Genomic DNA, 13,809 nt, shown 5'->3' with positions numbered 1-13,809 from the left:
ATTAAGACAAAGATTAACACAGAAAAAGCAAAGGAAAGAGACAAAGGAAAAGAGAGACTTCAAGCACAAGTAGGACAAAACAGTGACAGACAGAATGACAGGTCTGACCCAGAAGCAGAGGGATATCCCGTCTGGGCTGCACTCCCACTCATGTTCTCTTTCTTAAGGTCAAGCCAGATTTCAAGGGCTGAGGACAGTGCCTAGCTTGGTTCAATACAGTCTTAAACCCTGTACCCTCAGCCAACAGGGTGCAGAAAGAAAGCACCAGGATAGAGACACTAGAGCTCAGCGCCAAACTAATGCGAAGTAAACATGACGCAGACCACACCCAGTGCTTTTATGCGAACGCTCCTGCAGTTTTGCTGCCCAGACGTAAAAAGGATTGGATGCAATCAGCAGTTGGCCCAAACTGAGGCACCGCATTAAGCGGGACAGTTCAAAGGGGTGATGTCAGATGTGTGTTTGCTATCGAAAAAGACCCGACAGTGAGATCGCTGTGTTCATCAGTTTCTAAAGCTTTAAAGAGCATTGGTGGTCTGCGTTTCTCTTAATTCAACTGAAGCACGCATTGTTGCTGAAAATCAAGCTTAAAATGTTTAAACATAACCAGACATGACATCAGCACTTAATATGAGCGTATAACATGTCAGCAATGCAGCCACGTGCAGCTGAGGTCTTTCTTAGCTCATCTATGTTTACTGCGTGTCAGATATAACATAGTTATTCTGCAGAAGCTGCTGACACACCGTATGTTTAATGGCAACACCGTTTTCGCCGGCAGACAGCTATTAGTGCGCTGTACATGTAATCTGAGCATCAGGACTCACCATACTGAGCATCGTTGAATGTCCCGGCCAAGGTTTTACACGACGAGTTGTCCCCGCCACACACTCCGCACTTGTCATTCCTGGCCTTCGAGTTAAGCACGTGGTCGCAGCCTGCTTGCTGAAGAGGCACAGATAACAAGAAGATAGAAATTCAGGATTTATAGTTATTTTAAATTTTAAATGTGCACTATATTTAGAATATTTTCTCTATTTTACTTTGTCTCTTACCACTTACTACTTTAAAATATTGCTCTCTCCAAACCAAACAAACTCCACAGGCAAAATCAGTAATTTTACCTCACAGAAGACACGAGTTGCTGGTCTACCGTTGCCTCGATCTGTTAGTTTGTTTGTGTTATTGTGTGACTCTGGTGTTTTTTTAAAGCATAGTTCAGTTTCACACAACAGTACAAACAAACTAACAGCCTGAGGCAGCGGAAGACCAGCAGCCACCACGTTCTGCGATGTGAAATGACTGATTTTGCCTGAGTTTGGTTGGTTTGGAGAGAGAACTTTTTGGCTGTTGAAACTACAATTTCCCATCAGAAAGGCTGTCTGCTGGCAAAATGATACTAAATAAAATAGTATACACTTAAAGTGATATTGATTTTTTGTTGGACCTGTTTTAAGTGGCTAATACCTTTTGTTGCTGACCCCATCCACAGCTGAAGTACCTACACCGATATTCTTGCTATTTCTCAAAACTGAGGAAATGCTGACCTCCATCTTCTACAGGTGATATATTGACTATCGCTACCTCATACAACCCCACTTTAAATAATCCAAACCATCCCATTAACTTTGACACAGATAAACGTAACGTCATGATAGCATAAGGATAAGTTAAGTCTGCTGTTGAGGCTTGTGTGTGTGTGTGTGTGTGTGTGTGTGTGTGTGCATGTGTTGGCGTGCGTCTGCATGAGTTAATAATGAAAGCAGAAACAGACAGATATACCCTGCAGAGGCCTTGAACACAGATGTCGTAAGTATCTGGCCCACACGGCGTGCCGTCGATGACACGGTCCTTCAGCTGATAATACGCCGTCGTCCCGGCGACCCGGCAGAAGAGCTTGCAGCGGTCCTTCATTAGTACTGGACGGAGAAAGAAAACAAATAATGGAAAAAGTTGGACTGCACCTCATTAAGTTAACGAGATTAATAAAATAAAGATCCTGAAGCATAACACTTCTTGTTTTTGATCTTATACCTATTTACATTTTTTTTTTTAGCAAAGTTCAGCAGACTCTTGCTAGAATTGCCAAATTTTGATCCACTGTTTGGAAAAATCACTTTGTATCTGACAGCATGCTGGCTGCGGGGCTTGGCATGTTTGCTTGTGTAGCATCAATTAAATGAATGAATCACTTGCAGTAACTTAGACATGGTGGGCTTTGCCAGATGGTAATCTCATGTAGCTGGGCAGGCAAGGAATGAGATACGGCTGCAAGAGGGAGGGCTGCCAGGAGGTTCATATGGAGGGGCTGTGTGTTGCTTTTATGTTGTTGTTGTTTAATGTCAACTAGCGGTTTTCCCCAGGCAGCTCTTATCATGGGTTTGCAACGTATGACAAAGAAAAGACACAACAGATGTGAACTGCTATAAATACTTTTGTTTCGCCCTCACTTTTCATAAGTAGAAGTAAAAAAAAACTTTTTATGTGTTTATATTTCTCAAATTATGCTCATAAATTTGTTAAAATCCCTGTTAGAGAGCACTTCTCCTTTGCTAAGATAAAGTGAAGTGTGATCTTAAAAAAAGACATTTATTAGGCACCGAACTATGGCTATTTCACATATGGCTACTGACTTTTTTTCCCAGGAGGGCAAATTTATGAGCCTTGCTCTGACTTTGATTGACTTACCTTCATATTCTTGCCCTAACCACTTAAACCAAAACCTAAACAATCTAATCAACTAAGCTTGGTCATGACTTTCCTTGGGGAAAAAAATGGTTATCTGTATCCAAGATAAAACTGCACATTTTAGAGTGGCCTTTTATTGCGACCATACCACATCTGTGGATGGATTATCTTAGCAAAGGAAACATGCTGACTAACATGGAATTTTAACACATTTGTGAACAAAATAAACCTTTTATGTGCACAGGAAAAAAAACTGGATTTTTTAAATTCAACTCATGAACAATGGGAGCAAAAACAAAAGCGCTGCATTCACATTTTTGTTGACTTTATTATTGTAAAATTGCAGCACATTTGATTCAAATGTAATAGACATCACAGTTTTGCATGTCTTGGCCTCCACATCCTTCATACTCACAAAATCTGGACTTGGATGTCAAATAACCAAATAAATACTGAATAAGTGGTTGCAGACAAAAGCTGATTTTGAAAAACATGAAGCATTTAAATTAAATGCACCAAACATACCAAAATCTCTGGCTTCAAACTACACTGTGTATTATTCATCTTTGATGTTGCAGCTCAACTTACCACCAGACATTCAAATGACATGCTTTAGTGTTACATCAGTGTACTCACTGCCACTGTACTTGGGGACCCAGCGGACGGTGGGAGGTAGACCGTTGATGTTGAAGTGCTTGCCGTCAAACTGAGAGCACTGCTCTTCACGGAAATCTTTCCGTCCTCGTGGACATGGCTCAGTGTTGCAAGAGCGGAACTTCATCCTGCGACCCACACAGAACTTCCCGCCATTTCTGGGCCTATACAAAGAGTGTCGAAATCATTTTAGTTTGTGAGCCACATACCGCCCTATTTGATCTCAAGGGGACTGGACAAGAAAAACAGCTGCTTAATAACCTATAAATAAGAACACCTAAAAGTTTTTCCCATTCATTTCAAGTGTACAGAAGTATAAGTATATTCAATCGTCTACTGTCATTACATGTGCATTGCAATATATAGATCACAGTGGATCTATAAAGGCACAACATGTTAATACATTTAGAGACTGAAGAGCAGCATAGTACTTTACTTATTTATAATTCGAACAACATGGTGAGATCTAGAAAGTTTTTAATTTTCCAGACTTTTCCACTCCTGTAGTAATGCTAGCATCACCACATAACACCAACTAAAGTGGAAGCTAATGACAGAAGTACTGTAAGCTGTTTATTAACAATATTTAGTGGGCCAGACTGGAGCCTCTGGAGGGCTGGTTCTGACCAGCGGGCCATACATTTGACATCCCTGGCCTAGACAAGAAGGATTACAGGAGCACTACACTGTGATCATGTTTGCTCTTGTTTGGCTGCTGCTTTATGGCTTCAAACCTACTTTGTTTACATTTAAATTCACACTAAAGAAACTGTTGCTTAAAATCAGTTTGAGACAAACTGAATCTGACATTTAGATTTGTAATTCACTTTAGTTTGTTTACAACTCTTGTTTAGGCATGACTGCTCTCTTCACAGTCTTACACATAATTCACAGTCTGTATTGACTTAGATTGTCATAACTGTCTGATCCTTTCTTACTCCGGCTTGTTGCAGTCTCTGCTGGTGCTCCGGGTTCCTCCGCCGCAGGACCTGGAGCAAACGCTGTAGGGCCCCCAGGGACCCCACTCTCCATGAACTGGCTGCAGGTCCAACTCCTTGTTTACACACATCCCGTGTCTGCAGTACTGCATGTGAATAGACACAAACACACATATAGATCCTGTTAACAAACCATGACTGCAACTCCTGCAGTCCTGAAGACAAACACAGACTGTTTTGTGCACGGCTCTGCTGCAGAATTAGTGCACGCACAGCTGGGAGTGGTGTTCCTCTTTGAGTTCTTAATCCTCTGTTTTGGATCTCAAGCTATATTTTAAAAGAAATCCTAATTCAGCTATTGTTTACCCTCGAGGAAGGCGTCCAACTCCTCCAGCTGTCCAAAGAGAAATGGGAGAGGGAGGGAGCAACAAGGATACAGACACAAACAGAGAAAGCAGAAGACAGTAGAAGACAAGAGGTGTCATGAGAGAAAGCAGAAACTGAAATGTACAATATGTGCCACAATACTTGATGTCAGGCAAAGCTGTAACATATTTGGGGTTGTTCTTTTTGAAGGGACCCAAATTAATAGTTCAGTTCTAAATCTGTTCTTGTCACATGTCCCTACCCTCAATCTGATTCCAAAACCATACAATGAAAATGAGAGAAATGCACCTCATCAATGCAGTATAGAAGTCCACAGTGAGATTCAGATCTCCTGTGTTCTGTGAGGTAAAATAACTGCTTTTGCCAAAGAAGTCTGGTTGCTTTGGAGGGTAATTTTGACTTAAATGATGGCAGTGTGTTGTCAGAAAAGGCTGTCTGATGGGAATTTAAAGCAGTGAAAACATTCTAAATATGGTACAGCGTAAACTGATATTGATCTTTTTAGGAGGCTAAAATTAATTTTATTGGTGACCCTGTCCCTTCCATGCTGGTGCTTCTCTCTGTTTCTACAATCTACATTAAGTAATAAACTGATTATGTATAAATACCTCATACAACCCCACTTCAAATAATATGAACTATTCAAACTATATTAATGAAGAAAAGGTCACTCTGAAAGTCATACAGGATCCCAAATGTATGTGAAACATTACTCTTTCACAGCAGAAAATTAATTTATCTAGAAACATAACAAAATAAAAGCCATTGAGACAATGGAGGAAATTCTGACTAAAATTATTACGTATAATATCTTCGCCATGGGTTTTAAATACAAAATTACATAATATGGATCTTTCATACCTACTTTGACATAGAGAATAATGTGCCTGGTATCAAACAGTGTGTACCCACTGACCAACCTTTGCCAAGAAGTGCTAACACTGCTTTCATAAGCAAAGCACGGCAGGCCCATTTCCCTTTGTGTGTAACCAAATCCTTTTCTCATTGACTAAGATATCGGAGGGTCCTGTTCACTGAAAGAATGCAGGACAAGACGGCGTCTGTCTGGGTACGTAGCCCGCCGTCCGGGCACACAGGCACGGGGAGCAGTGCCACCATGATAAGGAAACTCTAGAGTTGTGATAACAAGAGGAACAAAGTTCATTACTGGCTTGACATCAGGAGCTCCCTTCTTCTGTTCTGCTCAGGTACACAGCTTTTAACCTGAAAACGAGGATGCTCCACCTCAGTTTGTTCATTTTGTTTCAGAAATTGTCTGCGAGGTTGATGCACAAGTTGTTTCTTCTATTACTGGCTCTTTCCGGATGAGAAATGCAACTACTATCATTTCAACTGGCCACACGCCCATTCCACTACAAGATATTCAATCCCCTACTTCAGATTAAAAAAAACTAAGACCGTCTGTCTAAGACTCTTGAGAGCTGAGAACAGAACCATGTGAGATCCGCTTCAGTGGATTTTCATAATTACTCTAATAAACAAGGGAGGATATCAATCAAAGTCATCTCTTAGACGATGGCTAATCTGGCCAGTTTCTACTTTAGCATAATTTTACAACTTGCAGCCATTACCTCTGGGTGAACACCTGCAAAAGTGCAAAGTCATATACACAAACACATGTAAACACACAGAGAATCTGGCAGCGCTGCCTCTTCTATCCTGGCCTAGTTTGCATGTGTGTTTTACACACTTGCAGCTCTAATGATGGAGTGTAAAGTCTGTGCACAATGACAGACAGGTGTTAACAGCTGCAGGGTATGGACTAAGCAAACCACAAACATTTCCAAAATCCAGACCCGGTTTGAGTCAGGGCCCGGGCCTTTCTTCCTGTCTTGCTCCATTGTAAATGCAATCCAAAGGCACTGATAATGTTGTTGGTGCACTGACAATGGATTTAGAGAACAATTCAAATAAAACGCAGTAAAAGGAATGTGATAAAACGTCCACATGAGTGAAAATGGCTTCTACACCACGCAAGGGCAAACAGGTGCTGGTCCTTGTTGGTTGAGCAACCTCCTGAAGAAAATAGACCTTTACAAGTGGAATTCATGGAAAAAGACATTTTAAGAAGCTTTCTAAGAAGTTTTCTTTTGTCAAAACAAAGAGTTTCCCTCCCCTTATGGCCCTCACATCCCCTTCCCCCACCTCAGCTTAGGGCACTGTCAATCCAGACCTGTGCGTCCCTTCTATACCTCCTCTCCGCAGTCACCCATCCCCCTTATCCCCTTATGGGAAATCGCAAGGGCCACGCAGGGACCACCGCAGTGCAACCAGGCAGCAGGACCCAGGGAACTGTCAAACACAAGGCGGACTGTCTGTCAGAGAGGACCAAAGCCTGTGTAAGCCTCTGAGGCATTCCACTCCCCCCCCCACTGGCACCCTGTGTTTACAACCGTTTTGTTTGGCTTGAAAAGGTGATGTGGGTGAAAAGAAGAAAGAAGGAGAGGGGGGAGTGGAAGGAAAAAAACATCTGTGTAAGATGATGTATGTGTGTGTGTGTGTGTGTGTGTGTGTGTGTGAATGTGTGTCAAGTGTGAGAGTGATCGCTCAGAGTCTGGAGGCATCTGGGGGCCACGCTCAATTCCAATTAGCCTCTCTTTCCGAAGTGTTCAAACACACCCTTGGAAAACGCTGAGGTGAAAGGCAGTCTCGGTGAGGCTCAAACAAGCGAGAGGACACCGGCAGACCCTTTCGTAGAAAGATTGTCAAAATTTGCCCTCAATTGGGAATGTGGTGAGACATTCGAAGGTCTTGTGAGAGAAACCTGTCCAGCTGTGACTAGCATGTGTTTCAAATTAGGAATTTCAGAAAGACACACGCTGACTCACCAGCTCATACCGAGACATGTGCATGTTGCATACACATACAGACAGGGTGACAAATGAAAGGAAAAGAAAAAACATCAGAGTGTTAGTAAGGTTTAGTCCAACAAGAGCCTCTAGAACAGCTTCAGTTCTCTGTGTCAGAGGTTCTCCCAGTGTTTTGAACTTTATTGGAGGGATGGCGGTGGAAAACACTGTCAAACACACTTCCACCTACAAGACCCCTAAAATCCCCTGGAAGTCCATTACAACCTCCTCAATGTCCAATAGAACCTCTGGAACACTTTCAGTGATTAATAGACCATCCTAAAGGACCCCTAGAACTTCATCAATAACCTCTAAATTCTATAAAAGATCTATAAAAAAAAAACAGTTTTGGCCATCAGAACTCCTTAGATAAACAGAACCTCCTCAGTGACCACTAGAACCTCCTTGAATCTCATAGGCATCCTGGCAACCTCCCTCAAGACTTCTAGAACTCTTCAATGACTACTTGAACCTTTAAAACCACTTAAAAGACCCCTAGAACTTTCTCAAACACCATCAAAACTCCTCAGTAACTTAGAATGTCATCAATAACCACTAAAATATATTATATGGTCCTCGAATCTCCTAAAAGAACTCTAGTACCTTCTTAATGATCGCTAGAACCTCCTCACTGACCACAAAAACACCTTAAAGGGCACATTTGGACCTATTTTGGCCATCAAAACTCTTTAAGTACTACAGAACCTCCTAAATAATCAATAGTATTTCCTAAAAAAAAACACACCTAGAACAAACCCGTTTTTATATTCTCAGAGTAACATACTCATGTGAGTGACTTAGGTTCCTCCTTCAATCTGTCACCTGTCTGCATATCACACACATGCATTTTTCCCCATACTGTAAACAGACACACATAAACGCATACAAGGAAACACATATAATATTTCCTCTTTGCTCTCAAATCACACACACCTACAAACTCAATGAAGTTTAACCAACTCAGCACACAGCCACAGAGAGCAGTCACCAGCATGCTAACCCCCACAATGGGAATAGTGTCTAAGGACAGCAGCATCTGCTCGGAGCTCCTCCGCTGGCTGGTTTGGAAGTTAGCGCCCTGTAATTGCCAGGAAACTGTTGCAGAGAGCACCTCATTTCTGAACCCAAGCTATACATCACTGCAAGAATGAGAAGGCAGAGGACTGATTTAAAAAGCCCTTTCATTTTAACGCGACCATTTCCAAAAGGCAACACCTTTCATGTTGCGGTGTCTTTCTCATGGCTCTGGGTTCAGAGTTCACCTTGGCCTTAGCCTGCTGGGGGTTTGTGTCTTTTGTGTCTGATGAGCCCTCTGTCCTCTCCACAATGCACAATTAAAACTGACTGCAATCTCCCCCAAAAAACTGAAACATCTGGAGTCACCTGTCAAAATTGAATGGCACAGACCACCCCTGTTGATTTTTCAATAAGGCCTTACTCACTGTTACATGTCTAATGACTTGACCTGGAGGTGAGACGCGATAGAGAGCCAATAAAGCTATGCAGCAGTGAGGGATTCTTTGTAGCGCTCTCTGAAAATAAGTCAAATGACAGTTGTTTTTATAGACTGTATTTCCACTGACTAATTGTATGCATTTTTTTTCTTGCTTGTTCCAGATTTCCTCTTTCCATTATGTTGAAAAGGTGTGAAGACAAGAGGAAGCGATATGACATGAGGGAGGGGAAAGTGAGAGCTGGAGAGACAACATGATGCAACCGTGACCCCAACCAACCCCTTTGCTTACTCTATCTTCTTACTTTGTTTCCTACCCGCTTTTTCCACTGTCTCTGATCCCTCCTTCCCCCACATCCTTCCAAGAAGTGTCAGGGTTGTCATTAGAGTGAATGAGTAGTTTGCTCCTATCAGCTGTTCCATTCAAGTGCACTTCAGAGACACTTTTACTGTCAGTCTTTCTCACTTATTATCTTTCCTGTACAACTACTGAGACACACACCTCTTGCAATCTTCTGAAACTTGTCTTTATTAATATTTTTATATTACCAAAGGATAGATTGATGATGTGTAAATGTGTCCCCTTAAAAACTGTAAAACTGCGAGTCTTAAAGCCCAAACACTAACTTTAAAAGACAAGAAAAACACACTCAAAACTGAGAAAACTGCAAAGTCAGGCAATCATTCTCTGTGACACTTGAGTGACACCCTTTATATATGCTTCTTTCAACCACTGTTAATACTGATTATAACAACTTTAAATGGATAGATGTGTGGATGTGGTACTTATCGATAGTTGGTGTATTATCTACAGTAAATGGTGGTGGACAAGAAGCAGAAAGGGGCACCAACACTAAAGCAATGTAAAGCTGTGGACAGGGTCAACAGCAAAAGCAACCAGACTCCTTAAGCAAAAACATTAATTTCATCTAATTTCTGGTCTACCACTGCCTCAGTCAGTTCGTTTGTTTGTGTTACTATGCGACTTTGGTGCTTTCAAAGGTTAGTTCAAATTCACCAAAGTCTCACAACAACACAAGCAAACTAACTGATCAAGGCGGTGTTAGACCAGCAACTCTGGTGTTCTGCAGGGTAAAATGACTGTTTTTGCGTAAGGTCTCTAATTGCTTTCGAGAGAGCGATATTAGCTTATATGATGTCAGTTTCCCATTGGAAAAGGCTATCTGACAGCAAGGTAAAGCAGTGAAAATACTCTAAATATAGCATACGCTTAAACTGATATGAATTTTTTTTAGGTGGACCTTTTCTTAGGTAGCTAAAATACTTTCTTAAGTAGCTAAAATGCTTGTTGCTGACTCAGTCCACAGCAGTACACTGTTTAGCTTCTAACACTGGTGCTTCTCCAAACTGGGAGTATGCTGACCACCATCTGCTTGAAGGTAATACACCGACTATGTAAAAATACCTCATACAACCCCACTTCAAAAAATCCAAACTATCCTTTTAAGGTTTGCAAATTCTGCTCTCGTCACCCTTGTTTAGTCACCAGCTGACAGGTGTTCAACAAAAAAGTTCTGGTGAACTCACCACTGGTGAACATGCTATCTAAACAGCAGATAAACAAAGCTAGCTAAACTAAACAAAGATAAATTAACTGTTATCAGTTAGCTAAGCTAGTTTATACTGAAGCTATGGACACAGACATTTTCTCAGGAGTTGATGGAGCTTACAAATATCGGGCTTACATTTGTTGAGTTTTTTGCTAACACATTAGCAACTTTATAAGGTACTGTACATGACAGATTTTGGGTTTTTCAGCAGCTTCTTGCTCTCCTGTTATTTTGTAATTATTTACACCGTCTGCTAGTTTCCAATGAATGCACTGTCACAATAATTTGATTGTATTAACTATGTTTTAGGGTACACATTTTTGCCACATTTTGACGCCACACTATAATCATGTAAATTCTCTTCTTCCTTCCACACAGCCAGCAATGAAAGCACCACTCAGTGGCTACCGGACACAGTAATTCCATCAGCAAACTATGTGAATGCTAAAACAACAATCCTCTTGTTAGCCCAAATCCACAGATATGTCTGTGATGATGGCAAATCAAAGTGGCAACATCCTGCAAATATCCAGAGATTAGCTGAGAGTGACACTGATACCAGTCCTACAATCCCATTGCTCCAGTACAGGCACATGCACACACACATGGACACACATCCACAAACACACACACACACACACTCTGTCCCAGCATCGTACGACAAGTCTGTCAGGATGCCAGGGAGCTCCAGCCAACACTCACCGCCTTCGCCAACAGACTCCATTCTGCCCTGGCTTCACTTTTCAAGACCTCACTATCTCACTCTAATTGGCTGAAACCAGAGCAGGTCGCCATTCTTTTCCGAGAGAATGTTCTGGAAATCAAAAACAACTTCCCGTTTATTCACTTACGCTAAGCACTCAATTACGCCCCTATTAAGAGTATCTGGGAAAGCTTTCTGGGTTTTGCACTTGCTGAGTGAGCTCAGCAAGAAGCATTGAATGAAATCAAAAACACTTGAATATTTTTGCAAAAAAAATCCCCAAAAAATAGCTTTCAAAAGAGCTTTCAGTCAAAACCACATTCAGGTTGAAAATAAAGGGAGCAAAACTGAGAACAATAAGAACTCAGACAACAAAACATCAGAGTTTATTCAAGGTCCGTCACCACTTTTCTCCCTCCGCCACCCACTGAGCAACGATGTGGTGAGAAGCAGCGCAGGCATCTTCAAATGGTCGGGATACGGGGCCAAGCAGTCCCTGGGTTTGGCTTGACAGGCGCTTATTGACCATGCTGGCTAACCTCTAATACACACACATCTGCAAGTGTGCATGCACTTACGCTTACTTCAAATGTAGTATGCAAGGATATAAATGTAACACTACTCAAAGTGCAACAGGCAAGTATGCACAGACAATCAAAACATACACACACACACAAACACAGACGCAAAGGCAGGATCCTTTTGAAGAGTGAGAGGGACCGAAAAGGTGGGGGTGGAGGGTGGGGTGTAAGGGAGAGAGAGCAGGAGAAGAAGAGAGGATGGAGGAGCGGTGGGAGGGTGGTGGCGTATTTATAGACAACAAGTGATGGGATGCCCTCGTTAGTGCACGGCCCACTGAGCCAGATGACAGACGCGCCGCCAAGAGGTCATGTGACCGCATTACTCACTCCGGCACCCTGTGAGAGGGCCCGCTGAGCAACAGAGAGGGAGCAAGGGAGGGAGGAAGAGAGTCAGAGGAGAAGGGAACAGAGGGGGAGAAAACTACCCATGAACCCTGCAGTGCCGGTTGCCCTATTTCAACTAAGCTGTATACAAACAAACTTTTTTTCACTCTTCATTTAGGGGACGTGCCTCTTTCCCACTTTTTTGGGCAGTGACCTCAATTACCCGATGCGGTCACTACTTTGTTTCGTAACCCGATAGAACAAAAACTCTCCCCAGACAACGTGGGCACAGGAGGTGACAGCTAGCCCTTCAGAAAGTGTACTTTTTACGAGACATGACATTTCCCGTGTAATCGCTTAGAATGACATGGCAGGCTTCGGTCTAATGATAGGCTATGGAAGAGGTCTTCAAAGGGGAGCTGTGGTTGCTAAGACAATACCTGCTGCTAGTTTCCCCCCATAGAGGCCTTAACTGTAATCCTCTAGGTCTGACACTCCCCCCTCACACATACACACTCCCCCTCAGGGCTCTGCAGACACCTCAGAGCCAGGAGCTCGACCCAAGACCCCGTAAAGCCTTAGACCTGAACCTCATGACTCCTTTGTAGAAAGAATGAGAAAAGAGTTGGGAGAAGAAATGTGATAGATGCAATATAGTAAGGATGTCAAGAAAAAGATAAAAAAAGAAGACAAATGCAAGAGGGGTACTAAGAAACACAAAGAAAGAGGAACACAATACTGACACAAGAGAATCAAGAAGAATCATCTAAGTTCATAGATTATCAGACTTTTGAGGCTGGCATACGGATGAACACAAACACAACATACCAAAATACCACATAAAAGAGCTCTTGTACGGGCAGGTGAGCATTGGTGGAGGGTCCCCCTCTCTTTCAACTTATGCTACTTCAAACAGCCTCCTGCATGAAGATGAAACTGGGCCATCGGCACTACAAACAAAGGTGGTGCCTCCACTCATACACACAAAGAAATGAAGGGAAACTGTTGATGTGTTTCTTCATATAGAAAACAACCACTAAAGGTCCTTTTCCACCAAACTAGCTCTGGTTCTTCAACCATTTCTATTTGAGGTTCTTGGAACCTTGGTGCTATCGAGCAAACCAACCCACATTTCCGCCAGTTTTGAGTGGAACCATTGTAATCAAGGATGTCATCAATAGAGGGCATTGCACAATGTGTGACAACCTGTAGAATATGACACATCCACTTTGGTTCCCAAACCACTTCATTTTTTACCACTGACAATGCCTTAATAACTATTAGATGGACTGACATTAACATGGGATTTGGTGATCCACTGATCTTTCTTCCAAATAACTGCAAAGCAAACAATATTCCCATCATCCTCAGCTGAACTTTGTATTTAGTGCTATTTAGTGAAACCACCCTGCAGAGCGGCCAGCAGACTCATCTCTCTTTGAGTTCACATTGCAATGTGACTCCACAACATATCTGTCCTTTCACCCTTTGGATGTGAGCTGTGTCCCCCCATATTTGCAATTGATTTGTGCGTCTGACATGCATGGTCAGAAAATATTTAAGTGTTTTAAGTTTTTTCTTACAAAGTTGTCAGTCCAAATGTCAACTTAACATTTGGTCTCCTCCTCCTTACATTACAG

At 42.2% G+C, this 13,809-nt stretch overlaps 1 protein-coding gene across 2 annotated transcripts in view; it reads right to left on the bottom strand.

Moving 5' to 3' along the window:
* The window catches only part of LOC146316839 (A disintegrin and metalloproteinase with thrombospondin motifs 20), a 107,226-nt gene that overhangs the window by 51,644 nt on the left and 41,773 nt on the right, over nucleotides 1–13,809 (bottom strand). For both annotated transcript variants that reach the window (XM_084735143.1, XM_084735142.1), the window contains 4 exons: nucleotides 4,281–4,426; nucleotides 3,325–3,506; nucleotides 1,783–1,919; nucleotides 828–945 (listed from right to left, as the gene is read on the bottom strand). In XM_084735143.1, coding sequence (XP_084591269.1) covers nucleotides 828–945; nucleotides 1,783–1,919; nucleotides 3,325–3,506; nucleotides 4,281–4,426 — 583 coding nt within the window. The remainder of the gene's footprint in view (nucleotides 1–827; nucleotides 946–1,782; nucleotides 1,920–3,324; nucleotides 3,507–4,280; nucleotides 4,427–13,809) is intronic.

The sequence above is a fragment of the Lutjanus erythropterus genome, chromosome 13, assembly GCF_056507025.1.
Source record: "Lutjanus erythropterus isolate fLutEry1 chromosome 13, fLutEry1.hap2, whole genome shotgun sequence".
Classification (NCBI taxonomy): Eukaryota; Metazoa; Chordata; class Actinopteri; order Lutjaniformes; family Lutjanidae; genus Lutjanus; species Lutjanus erythropterus.
The sequence above is the reverse complement of the archived record's forward strand: the minus strand, read 5'-3'. Positions and strand labels throughout refer to the sequence as shown.